This window comes from Dermacentor silvarum, chromosome 6, assembly GCF_013339745.2.
Source record: "Dermacentor silvarum isolate Dsil-2018 chromosome 6, BIME_Dsil_1.4, whole genome shotgun sequence".
Classification (NCBI taxonomy): Eukaryota; Metazoa; Arthropoda; class Arachnida; order Ixodida; family Ixodidae; genus Dermacentor; species Dermacentor silvarum.
The window spans coordinates 39,270,843-39,283,867 of NC_051159.1; the positions used below are offsets into that span (position 1 = coordinate 39,270,843).

The window sequence follows — 13,025 nt, forward strand, 5'->3', positions numbered from 1 at the left end:
CGCGGCCGCCGCAGCAAGCCAAGGTTCGTGCAGTCAATCGCTTCAATGGAAACTGAGGGGTGTAAGCGCATACAAAGGTCAGAGCCATGTGGAGATCGCTTTTAAGATACGGGGCACGCGACAACACCGACAGCCGGCACAGGCGCAAAGTACAAGAACGCATTAGTTGGCAGAGTAAGAGCCCCCCCCCCCCCTCCCTCCCTCGTTCCCATACCCCCACGGCCTCTCGCGCAACGGAAGTCGCGTTTGCTCTCCGCTGTGCGTTCCCTGTACGTGAAGGCGCGCGTCCGTCCCCCGCGCGCTTTCACTCACACATACGGCGCGCGGTGGCGACTTTATCGCCCTTGGACTCGTGCTCCACGTCTCATGCTCCTCCTCCGCATCGCCCTCGTTGATCTCCTCTCCCATCGGTGGGTGCACCTCGTGCTTGCTACCGCCCTTGTCGGCGAGATTTTCCCACGGAACCCGCAATTTCGTCTCACGCGGCTTCACTGTAAGCGGTATGCGTATACATGGAGTTCTATGGGAGGGTAAACGGGAGTCGGAAAAGGCCGCGTTGTAGCCAGTTCTGCACTATAAACGGTTATGTTATAAATGATCTATACTGTAAATGCTTTTTACGTACGTGTGCCTGAGTGAGTTCACCCCTCGACTCTTTAATTTAGCTAGTTTTAATTGTGTTTTGATGATACGAATTTCGGCTAATACAAATTTTTTCCGTGACCCCATGAGATTCATATTATCGAGATTCCACTGTATTCGACTATAGGAGAAGCAAACCCTTTAGCTGTTGCTTGTGATGTTAGCACTGCTTTGAATGTTGTTCTTTGGTTGTTGGTTTCTCTGGCATATCATGTGGTAGGTGCACGCAGCTTGCCATGGCAGGTGCATTTGGTTTGGTCCCTAATGTCATTAGTTGCCTCAGTATATCTGCACTGTGCACGCACATCTAAAATGAAGGGGAGTGAAAAACTACTGATTAGTACTTGCATGGTGGCATTTTTTAGGCCAGATGCAGTCACCAATCATTTTTGTTGTTTATTTTATGCTTATATTTTTAAAGCTCGGTGTGTGCATGACTGATGCAGCACGTTTTTCCACATCCACTATATATTTCGTGGCCAAGCTATTCGACGTAAATTGCATTGTATTTGCACATTTATCAGCATGCTTATGAATGCAAAACGCATGCTGTGTTTCTTACCTAGGTACAAAAAGGAGTGGCTGTATGATTGCTTACTTCTTAAGGTAAAGTCAACAGCCGTTTACACTTTTCTACAAGAAAACGGCTTTCTTCCCCTTCCCAACCTTCGCACTCTGTATGGCTACCTGAAAAGCCTCAAGGCCGATTTTGGCTTTGATGCAAGCTTATTTACTGTCTTGCGAGAAAAACTGCAAGGAGTTCCTGAAAGGGAACGCCGAAGTTAGACACCATATGGAATGAACTTAGAATTGTTCTGTTCCTGAATAAGCAGCGTAACTAAACAAAACATTTTTTTTGCAGGTGTACTCATGTTTGACGAAATGAGTGTGCAGAAGAGTGTTCTCATCAGAGAATCTGATATGTCGCTTTTGGGGAACGTGAATTTTTCTGAGCACACGAGACCAGGGGTGGTATTCTGTAAGAGTCTACCTAGTGGACTGTCCATTTCGGCGACCGCTGATTCGCTGCTGCTTGACGTGCAGGAAGGTGCCAGCCAGTCTCCTTCCTGGACGTCAAGCAGCAGCGAATCAACGGTCGCCGAAATGGACAGTCCACAAGGTAGACTCTTACAGAATACTGCCCCTGCTGACCGTGAAAAGGAAGGCGACCATGTGCTCGTGTTTTTGTTCTGGCCCTTTCTTGGTGGCTGGTGCAGTTTCTGTGCATCTGGTGCTACACCGGGCTCAATAGTGGCAAAATTGCTGCTTCATTGCATTGTGCACCTTTTGAATGCTGATGTTGTGGTGGATGAAGTCACATGTGACAATTCTACATCAAATCAATCAGCTCTGAGGTCACTGGGCAAATATATAAGTATTACACTTGCAATTTTGTGTTGTATAATGAAATAATAGGGCTAACAAGCATTTTTTCTCTTCAGGTATCAGCAGCGACATAAACAATACTAAGAACACGTTTCAACACTCGTGTGATCCGTCAAGATTTGTTTACGTGGTAATAGACCCTCCACATGTATTCAAGTGCATTCAGAACAATTTACTGAAGGTTGGGAAGTTTCTGGTAAGCATTAAAGTGCTCCGCATCTGCACTGCTTGTGCTGTAAATTAATTATTTTTTCTCATGAAATTTCTTTTTGTTTTTGTTACAGCTGCCCCAAAGCCAATAGGTCTTTCACTGCAACTATTCTGCCCTACTAGAGTATGAAGAGGAGCAGACGGGGCTTCGCACAGTGCCCAAACTGACTAAAGCGCACATTTTCCCTAATGCATTTCAAAAAAAGAGTGTGCACTTGCTGTCCAGGTAAAAAATCATCTCACCTAATGTTAAAGGGCCCCTAAACCAGCTCAGATATTTTTTTGAACATTTCAAGTAAACACATGCATCGAGTTCAGAATGCCGTCACGATCAACGATGCCAAACGCTACAGCGCTACGCACCCGCGGGCGCGAAAAAAAAAAAAAAAAAAAAAAAAAAGCCGTCCTCCTCTCTTGGCCTTTCCGATATCTCCAGCGGTCTTCACGATGTCAGCAGGGTGAATCTGGTGATGTCACCGTCGGTGACGAGATGCCCATTGGTCGAACAAAAACCTACGACTTCTGGTTTGTCTGCTAGCAGGTACGCGCACTCCCTGTTCTTCCTTGTTGTGTTGCAAGTTTGTATGGGTGTTCTGTGGTGTTGCTCCCTTGTGCACCCTTGCAAATCGGTAATTACAGACCGCAAGGTAAGTGCCAAATTGCTCGCGTTCCAACACAGTCATGCTTAGCGGTCTGATTAGCTGTGCGAACAGAGTGCGACAGTGTTGGCCTTTCTAGACGAGCACGCAACACAAGGTCTACAGTGGCATGCTTCGCATGAATGCGGGCCGGCACCGCAGCAACAGCGGGTAGCCGAGAAGTGAGAAGCGTGCCGTCCACGTCCCCGTTACCGGCCCAGTAACTCGCCACATGTCGTTAGCCATTCGCGGGCTGCCGTTCGCCGGCGGTTTTCCTCGTGAACGGAGAGATTTCCTTGCCGTAGAGAGGATGAGATCGGGACCCATTTATGCAGTAGCCTCACCGCCACCGATCGTTCGACGGCGCCAATATTGTCGCTAGGCCTTTTCCAGCTCACTTCAAAGCTAAAACGGACGATGCTTCGGGATGAATTACCGACGCTCACAAGCCTCCATATTTTCTTACCATTGTTATCGCTCTTCGTAATAATTGTACATGAAGAAAAAAACACGCTTATATTAGCGGCGCCGTCGGCTGCGATGCGTGCACAGCCGAGCCGGATGTCTCCTGTCGGTAGCCGTGCACGTCAGCTGAGCTCGACAAGTATCGGAGCTCTCGAGTTCATGTTTAACGTTTGACAGTGGATATCGTTTTTCGTAAAATGTACAAATTATGCATCACTTTATCTAGGAAAAATTATTTTGCTTGGAACAGAAGCTGCATCCTATGTTTTCGTCGCCGGTGGCGGAGGCGCGCAGCTTCGCAGTCGTCGATTGGCCCGTTGGTCGTGCTGCGGGCGGTGCACCGGCCGAACTACCGCACCTCTCGCGCGGCAGACATTCTAGGGCACGGGAGGTCGGTTCGCCGTCGGTATATTTTCCGCTAGCGTGGATGTGCCTTAACCAGAAGTGGGCAGCGTTTTGAGAAGCGCGTTGGCGATGACATATGTCATGTGACATTTAAGGAAGCACTCGGCGAGGAGGAGTGCTTCCAGCCGAAGAGGAGAGTAGCGAAGGAAAGAGCGAAACGAGTGAGGGCCGTTTTTCGATCATCAAACGCGTGCAACTCCACTATTACGGCACCATTTCGAAAAATTCTCGCGGCTACGTGTTCGTTGTAGACTCGTGCACAACTGCAACACCACAAGTAAATTTCGACCTCTGGGTGGTTTAGGGGCCCTTTAATGTCGTAAACAAAACACATTCTCACAACCTTTGTATGTTTTTGTCACAGAAACCAGAGAAGTATTGTGGCCTAAAATTATTCTGTGCATTTTACAGTTGTTTAGTGAAAGCACTGCTGCAGCCATGAAGTTCTACAGCAAGCAAAAGGCATGCAAGAACCTACATCGCTCAACAGCAACGTCAGACTTCACAAGACACATGAACAAGCTGTTTGATAGCCTTAATTCTCGCAGGCAAAATACAATGAGGCCGAACACATCACTGTAAGTAACTGATATTATTGCTGTATTAATAGCAGTCTTTTTGCTTATGCTGTAAATATTGAATTTCAGACACTGAAGGAGAATATAGCTTGGCTGGACGATTGGCAGAGGTACATCAAGTTGTTGCCTGTGCATAGGCAAGCGTGTTTTCTGAGCAAGCCAACGTGTGCGGCGTTTAGAATAACGCTGCGCAGCACAGTAGCACTGGTCGAGAGCCTCCTGAGCTTTGGTTTCCGCTACGTGCTTGTAGGAAATTTTGGACAAGATCCCTTGGAGGTAAACATATTTACATTTGAAGCTAAGGTGTTTACTATAAATTGATTTCATTTTGCAGCGCTTCTATGGGATAGTGGAGCACATTGCTGGCGATGGAGGGCAGCCTACCGTCGTTGAGTGTACGCAGCGCGAGCGGAGTCGCCCCTGGTTTGCTATCACCTGCACATCGTGAGTGCTGCTGCCCCGGACTACAATCGAGCTACCCCAGGTGATGCAGATGCCTGTGGCCAGTTGGGCGCTGCGATTTCTGCGGCCGCCTGTGTCCGGCTCGCAACCCTCGGCGGCTGGGAAAAGAGCCGCCAGTCACCAACGGCTACAGCGGCTCTCGCCAGCAGGGCGCGTCGGCGCGAGCGACGCTTGCTCAAGCCAACTTCTACGTCGCCGTTTTCTGGAGTCCTGGGCTGGAGTCATGCCAACGAATCTGCAGAAGTGGTGCTGGGACCAACGGACGCCAGCGGTGAACCCCAGAGACAATATCGGCTCGCATGTTGTGGATCGTGTGGACATTTCCTCGGCGCGGCCAGTGCCGCATGTACTAACTTTTGTTCGCGACGCGCGCGTTGATAGACCGTGTGACATGTTTCGCCGGAGTATGTGTAGTGATTTAAGGTTGGGGGGATGTGCGACTCTCAGGCGTCCCCTAATGTTGTTTTCCCCACATAGCTCGCGTCTCCTGTAGTCCGGCTTCTCCGCGTGGCTAAAGCACAGGCGGCGGTCGTGGTGGTTGCGGCGCATTGCGAGAGATGGCACGAGTGTCACGATGCTAACGCCACTGAACGGTGGGGTGACTTGGGAGCGAAAGGTCGAACGGCGCTTCCTCTTTGGCTTGGGATCGGCGACCAACACGCACGAACGCTTCGCGCGTGCGCCGGCCCGCTTCGCGGGACCATCTCGCGAGGCTAAGAGCAGGACACCAGTATGGACGAACACGGATCGTTCAAACACGCCACCGTTCGCGTGACCGTACACATGAACGACTAGGTGATGGTGTCATAGCATGGGGCGAACATATTCGTTCGCTATCCGGTAGCGGTGGGTGGGACTTCCTTGATTTGTCACGCGCCCATGTGAATGTTCTGTGCATAGTAATTCGGCTAGCATGTATTAGTGTATGAAAGGCGCAATAAAAGCCCTTTTGATTGTTTACACTACTGTGTTGTCATTCCTTTGTCCCAAGAGCACGTGTGAGACCCCACAACTTGGAGTATGTGCGAGTTTCGATGAGCCAGCAAAACCAGCGCAGCACTATGCGATAAGAGCTACTTAAACGCGAAGGTGGGGGCGGAGGAGAGCCGAGCAAAAGCTAAACCTCTTGACAACCCGCACTGTTGTGAAGTGTAATGTTAGAGAGAGTTCTTTTTTCTAAGAATCGAATAGAAGCAGACAAGTAGCATCTTCTTTTGTCTTATAATGCAATGCAATTATCAATAAATGCTTTTAACGAAAACTTTGAGCTAAATGTGGGAAAGTGCTGGGAACAAAAAGTAAGATGCGGAAAATACAATTTTCGGATGGTGACGTCGATTCATAACTGCCACGGCCCGCTTCAGTGTCGTTAATTTTTGTGCATTTTGATGGGCAAGTCCACATACAATGAACTACTCATACAACGTCACATTTAGCGGAACTATCGAATTCGCTATGAATGGGTTCGACTGTATATGTGATGTTTTTTTTGGTAACCAGCTTCAGTTGGTAGATGGCGCCCGTCCTGTTGTATGTGTTTCTCCATCTGCATTTGTCTTGGTCAGCTTGTTTTACCTTAAGTTTGTTTCACACTACCGTATTTACTCGAATCAAGGCCGGGCCCGATTCTAAGCTGACCCCTAAACCTTCGAAGCCAGAAAAAAAATTGCCTTCAACATAAGCCAAACAAAAACGTGAGGACAGCGCTCAAAAAACGAAAACAGCATTTACTGACTATGAACATGCCGAGCTCATTCTACGTCATCATCGCTGTTAGCCTCGTCACTATCTTCCTTATCGCTGTCATCTTCAAACAGTGCACTATATTCAGTACCATCAAGCGCATTAGGGACGCTGCACTTTTTGGAGAATGAAACAGCCTCGTTGCAGTGCACGCAAAAAGCATCTCCCGTCGCCCCCTTCAACGACGGACGTCTTTCTCATCGATGCCAAAGTCCCACCCGGCTTGAACTTTTGACAATGCATCTGCGGCTAGCACAACCTTTCGTTTGAAAGCGGCACTACAAAGGCATCGCCTGTTAGGTGCCATTACGATAACGCCATGCTGCACGCCAATATGAAACTGGTCAAAAAGGCGATGTCGCTCGTGTACTTCAGTCGGCTACTGCCGCAGCTAGTAGCGGCCGAGATACTGACTTTTCTAGATGGCGCTAGCTATGCATCATATTTATCAATTTAATTAAAAATTGCCGTATTTTTAAAAAATCGTCGAATCTAAGCTGACCCTAGAGTTCCGTATATGATTACAAAAAAAAAAAAAAAAAAAGCTATCGGCACAGATCTGAATAAATACGGTATATACTGCCAAACACAAAATAAGACATAGTGAAATATTTAGCGCGCACAATAGACAAGGACAGAGTGAAGGTGGACACACGAGGGCTCGTGCGTCCATCTTCACTGTGTCCTTGTCTATTCTGCGCGGTAAGTATTTCACTATGAATACGTACCAACTCGCCCAACTATCAGTTCTGCTGCAGTACAGAACAAGACGACTGGCAGCCACACATTTTTGCATCGACAACACTGCCATGGCCATGCCTCCTGCATTGCACAGAGCTAGTTTCCAAGCTTACACTGAGTCATTTCTGAAAATCCCAAGGAAGATGTAGCAAAGAGATATGTGCTCACTGGTAGATGGTCTCGTTCACATCAGCGCTCTCCCCTCCATAAATGGTGCCGTGATGTTGAAGGACTGCCTCCAGGGCGGCCTCATTGTTCCTAAGCCCCTCGGGAATGTAGAAAGGAGCATCGGGATCTAGCTCTGGGATCCTGGATATGAGAGCAGAGGCATACTTTGCTTATCTGTACACAGTCCCTGCATGCACATTTTTATTTGTATAAGCAGCAGCCGCACCATGCAAAAGAATATGGCTAACATGATTACCTTAAAGCGACACTGAACAGAAAAAACAAGTTTGGCTGCACTAGTAAATTGCACTTCTACATTGCCAAAAAAGCCACTACAGTGTAGCCCGCTTGGCTACATAAGTAGCCAGAGTTGCGAATGTCCGCACTATAACCAAAACGTTTTTCAAGGCCTGCACACATGAAAAAAATGTAGACCAAGCAGCCGCGCGTGTCAGAGAATCGAAGTGTGCGACCGGGAGGGTTGCATCTGTTTAAATTTACTAACGTTGAAAGATTAATGTCCAAATATTCGCGGTTTTTGCATGAAGTGAACAAAGTAATAATAACTGAAAAAGACGGCGAACAAAATTTTAGGCGCAGTACAGTGTCTTATAAGATTTCTCTGAGTGATCGGCGTATGCACGGTGTCGAAAACATGGCGACTGTGGACCAGAAGTTACTGCCAGTCGAGTGTTGCCCATGCCCTCGCTTTCGTTATCCAAGGTGGTTTCTCCGCTTTCCATGAGCTGCACAGCCACTGCTATGCGTTTCGTTGACTTGGCACCAAACCACAACTTTGGTCGCCGACCAGGCATGCTGGTTAGGCCTAGCTGGCAGGAATGCCGGACAGTGTGCCTCCGCGGGAAGCTCACTCGTGAAATTTGCACCCGTAGACGATTACATAGAGACTACGCATGCGATCACGCACACGGGCTGAACTGACAGCAACATGTACAAAGCAGAGTTCGGTTCCTCGGGCGATCAGCCAGGGCAACTACTACAAATGCCTACCAAGTTTGCATGTGCGCACACTGGTACAAACGATGGAAGCTCAGAAGTGCACATAAAGCGTAATAACTCCAAACTAAATTTGCACAACACTCCTTAAACTGACAGCGTCGCACGCAAAATATCTGTACTTCCCGACACGCATCGCGACAGGTGCACAGGAACTGAAGCTGCTTTTAGTGCAAAGCGCAACACTAATAAGCAGCCGAGCAAAAGGCTTCTCGTCGGCCAGGCAACTACTATGCACCCGCATCGCGTTGCCGGCTTTTTTTTTTTTTTCTTCATTAGTTCGCTCTGCGTCTCATGCTCCTCCTCCGCATCGCCCTCGTTGCTCTCCTTTCCCATTGGCGGGCACACCTTGTTGAGAAGCGTACTCACTACCATGCTTGTCTGCAAGATTTTCCCACAGAAGCCACATTACAGCCGGTATTCCGTCTCGCGCGGCTGCACTGTAAACGGTATGTGTATACATGGAGTTGTTCTATAAGGGGGGGGGGGGGGGCGTAGAGAGGAGTGAGGAAAGGCTGGTTTGTAGCTAGTTCTGCACTATAAATGGTTAGGTTATAAGTGGTCTAAACTGTATTACCATGACAGCAGGCTTGATAAGCTGGAAAAGACGCAAACATTAAAGACTGGTGACATCGCCTTTGTGATCCCACACCAACTGGCCGGCGTATTTCTGTTTTGTTAAGGGCGCAGACAGGTGAGAGGTGCACCACCTTTCCCCAAAGCTTGTGGGCATGTGTGAGTTCCGAAAGAAATTTGGGAATTGCACCTATGCTATAGAGGAGTATAGGACACACCATTGCTCCGTTCGTCCCTAAGCCAATGGCAATGCGCACTACGTGAGAGCCAGCACTTAACTTCCGCCCAAACACGATCACAGCAGCCGACACAAAGCCAGTCATGACGAAGCATACAATACAACGTGTCATTATTCATTTGTCTGCGGCCGCTAAAGTGGCATCTGCCTACAGCCAGCCCTGCACTTAGCGCCAAGTTGCTTTGCTCCCCTTGGCAGGAATTCTCTGCGTCAGGCCTGGTGGTGAAGCACATGTAATGAACCATAACAGCAGAACTCAAATAGGCAAATGATATAATAATGCAGATTAAAGAAAAAGAGGGGGGGGGGGGGAGAGAAAGAAAACTACGCCCACCGGGCGCTCAATTTGGACAACAGACCTACCAATCACGAGCTCTCGCCAACATATCATGGTTTTTGACTGAGTCTGCTTAGTACTTTTTTACTAAAGCAGCTGAAGACTAAGGTTAGAAAGTTTAGAGAACTTTCACAGCACCACACCAACCCAAATACAAAAAAATACTTCAATCCATGACATCCCACTGATGTAAAGGCTCTGTACAACCTCTTATTGCAATATTAGCAAAAATGCACTTTGAAAACAATACTTGATCAGTCTACTAAACTGATATCGTACTTCTCTTTAATGTATCTTTCAAAAATCCCAGAACTTACATCTCTTTCTGCCTTTGGCAGAAAGTCCTCCAGTCACCATGCTCTTCAACAGCACTCTTGTACTCGGCCAGCCTCCTGATTCTTTCCTGATATTCCGAACTGGGAGAAAGAAAGAAAAAAAGAAAGTTTGAACTTTTTCATGCCTATGTGGTTCAAGCAGCTGGCTACAGAACACCGCTGACAATTCTCGTGGCGATATGTGTAAGGTACAACATTGCTACTAGATTATGCACCAAGGCGGACAGGAGCACCCAGAATGTGCAAGCAGTGACAAGAGGCATGGGGTGTGTTCACTTGGGTGTGTTCCAATTCTGGCCTGCTTTCTAGACGATCTCCGTTGACAGCTAAGATGAAAGCTTTGAGCCTAAGCAATGAAACACATCTAGAACCATCTGGAAGACATCCCTGTGACGTTACTCCACCTTCCGTCCGCAAGAAAAACCTAAAAAAAAAGCACATATCACTGCATTTTAACTGTCTAAGTAAACCAACACAATGTCACATTAAGTGCTTAAGAAAGCATGGCTACACTTTCCTGTGAGCAGATGACCTTCCCGTTGTGTTTATAAGCATTCTGCTCAGCCACCATCTTGTTTGGACATCAAAGTAGCCTGCATCCTTCTTGACTTTCAATTATTATTATTTTTTTTTTTTTGCAAAACTGTCTCTTTTGCCATCTTTGTCAGAATTGGAACAAGACTTGAGATGGCCGCTGTCTGCAAGTTGTCTATTTAGCCACCTACGGTGAGTATTTGAACACAGCCCTTATCTGTACATGCCTTTCCTTGTCTTGCTTAGAGGCTGTGGCTATAAAACTTTCAAACAACAGCTCCCTGGGTTTCACCATAATGCCCTCTATACTCAATTCATATGGAGCACGCAATGCTGCGGAAGCTGTGCAAGTAGTGCTGCCCATAAAAGTCTAACTTCAGGCATTTCACAGTGAATGCAGTAGAGTTACTTTTATGTGCAACACTTTCTACAGAATAAATGTACCTTGCATGTTACAACTTGTGGACAAAAGGCTATGTCAGATCACATCATACGACCACCTTTACGTATTCCCACTATGCTATGTACCACATTTCGGTCACGAGAGCAAGCAGTGCACTATGGCCGTTGGCCGTATAAATGTGCCTCACCACTCGTTCGGTGGTACATACAGTAGAACCTTGTTGATACAATCCGATTTTGTACGATTTCCCAGTGCGAACACTTGCGATCGAGAGCGGCAAGTGCGTGCCGCAGCAGCTTCCCTGCAGTACTCGCCTACCCGTGACCCATAAAACGTTTGGCACGTACTATCTTTACCTATCTGTCTCACAGTGCATGTGGCATTGTGCTGTTGGAAGCGTGCTGCATACTTTCAATAGGCGATAACCAATGAAGAATGCCAACCTTATATTAATCCGTAAGAGGGGAGACATCAAAGAATTGAAAAATTATAGGCCAACTAGCTTGCTTTCAGTCAACAAGAATATTCAACAAGAAAATTTCCAATAGAATCAGGGCAACACTTGACTTCAATCAACCAAGAGGCTGGCTTCAGGAAGGGACATTCCACAATTGCTCACTTCCTGTCATCAATCAGATAAGTGAGAAGCCTGTGAAGTATAATCAACCTCTCCATATGTCTTTCATATCTCAGCGACCTTCGGTTTACAGATGACATTATCCCGTTCAGCGAAACTGGGGATGAATCGCAAGAAAGGATTGAGGATCTTAACCAAGAAAGTTAGGAGTAGGAAGATAACGCAGATGTTCAATAGCCTAGCAAGAGAACAAGAATTCAGTATCGCCAGCCAGCCTCCACCGTCTGTGCAGGAGTACGTTTATCTAGGTCAATTACTCACAGGGGACCCTGATCGTGAGAGGGAAACTTACAGAAGAATTAAAATGGGTTGAAAAACATACTGCAGGCATTACTAAACCCTGACTGGGAGTTTACCACAGTCGTCGAAAAGAAAAGTGTACAATCATTACAATTTACCGGTGCTGACATATGGGACAGAAACTTAAAAGTTTAACAATGAAGCTCGAGAACAAGTTAGGGAGCGCGCAAAAGAGTGATGGAACGAAAAATGTCAGGCGAAATGTGAAGAGACAGAAGAGAGTAGTAGTAGATCAGAGAGCAAACAGGGATAGCCGATATTCTAAGAAATGGAGCTGGGCAGGTCATGTAATGCATAGGACAGATAACCGGTGGAAGATTAGAGTTACAGGATGGGTACCAAGCGAAGGAAAGTGCAGTCAAGGGCGGCAGAAAATTAGGTGGGGTGATGAAATTATGAAGTTTGGAGGCGCAAGTTGGAATACGCTAGTGCAAGACAGGGGTAATTGGAGATCGCAGGGAGAGGCCTTCGTCCTGCAGTGGACTTAAATATAGGCTGCTGCTGCTGATGATGATGGCGAACCCACGCCGTTCCCTGCTGTAGGTGGCACGAAGTGAGCATTTGTTTTGTAACGCAATCATAGCGCTCAAGACGGGGATAAGACAGAAATACTTTTCTGTCCCCTTCTTTACGTTGTGCTTGTGTTACGATGAATTATTAACACACCCAAGCCTCTACCCTTGTCATGCTTTGACCAGGTGGCGTCGGCATCGTATTTCGGCACTCGCCTACTTGATTTTGTTTCGGTTTCCTGTCACAGTCTTAAAAAGTTACACAACAGGAAAACAACAACTTGCGTCTCGTCTCGGGCTGCTCCGGCCTACTCGTGCCTCACCAGCGTCAAGTGCGTGGATGTACTGTGCAGCAATGATTAATGATTCTCGCCGAATGGACACATCAAAAATTTACACCAAAACACTCTGCCAGAAGAAGCTGCTGTCCAAGGCCAAATTCAAGGCCGAACATAAGCTTGCTGAAGTAGCAAATACAACAAGCTTTGCGCACGTCATCGCCTCCTGCTGCAACGATTCGCAAAACTCTACACATTACAAAGATTTCAACTACAGTAGAGTCTGCCAAATATTTCAGTGATGTTTCTTAGTGGCGTCGGATTAACATTTTCCTGGTTATTACATTTTTTTCTCGCATTTTTTCCCAAAGACGTTCATTCAATGAGGTTCTACTGTACACTTAGATCTAAAACGCTTTC

The 13,025-nt window shown here is 47.2% G+C and overlaps 1 protein-coding gene across 1 annotated transcript in view; it reads right to left on the minus strand.

Annotated features, from left to right (window-relative positions):
• The window catches only part of LOC119455443 (E3 ubiquitin-protein ligase TTC3-like), a 123,282-nt gene that overhangs the window by 76,840 nt on the left and 33,417 nt on the right, over positions 1-13,025 (minus strand). Inside the window, exons 15-16 of the mRNA XM_049668775.1 lie at positions 9,924-10,022; positions 7,439-7,579 (exon numbers count right to left, since the gene is read on the minus strand). Coding sequence (XP_049524732.1) covers positions 7,439-7,579; positions 9,924-10,022 — 240 coding nt within the window. The remainder of the gene's footprint in view (positions 1-7,438; positions 7,580-9,923; positions 10,023-13,025) is intronic.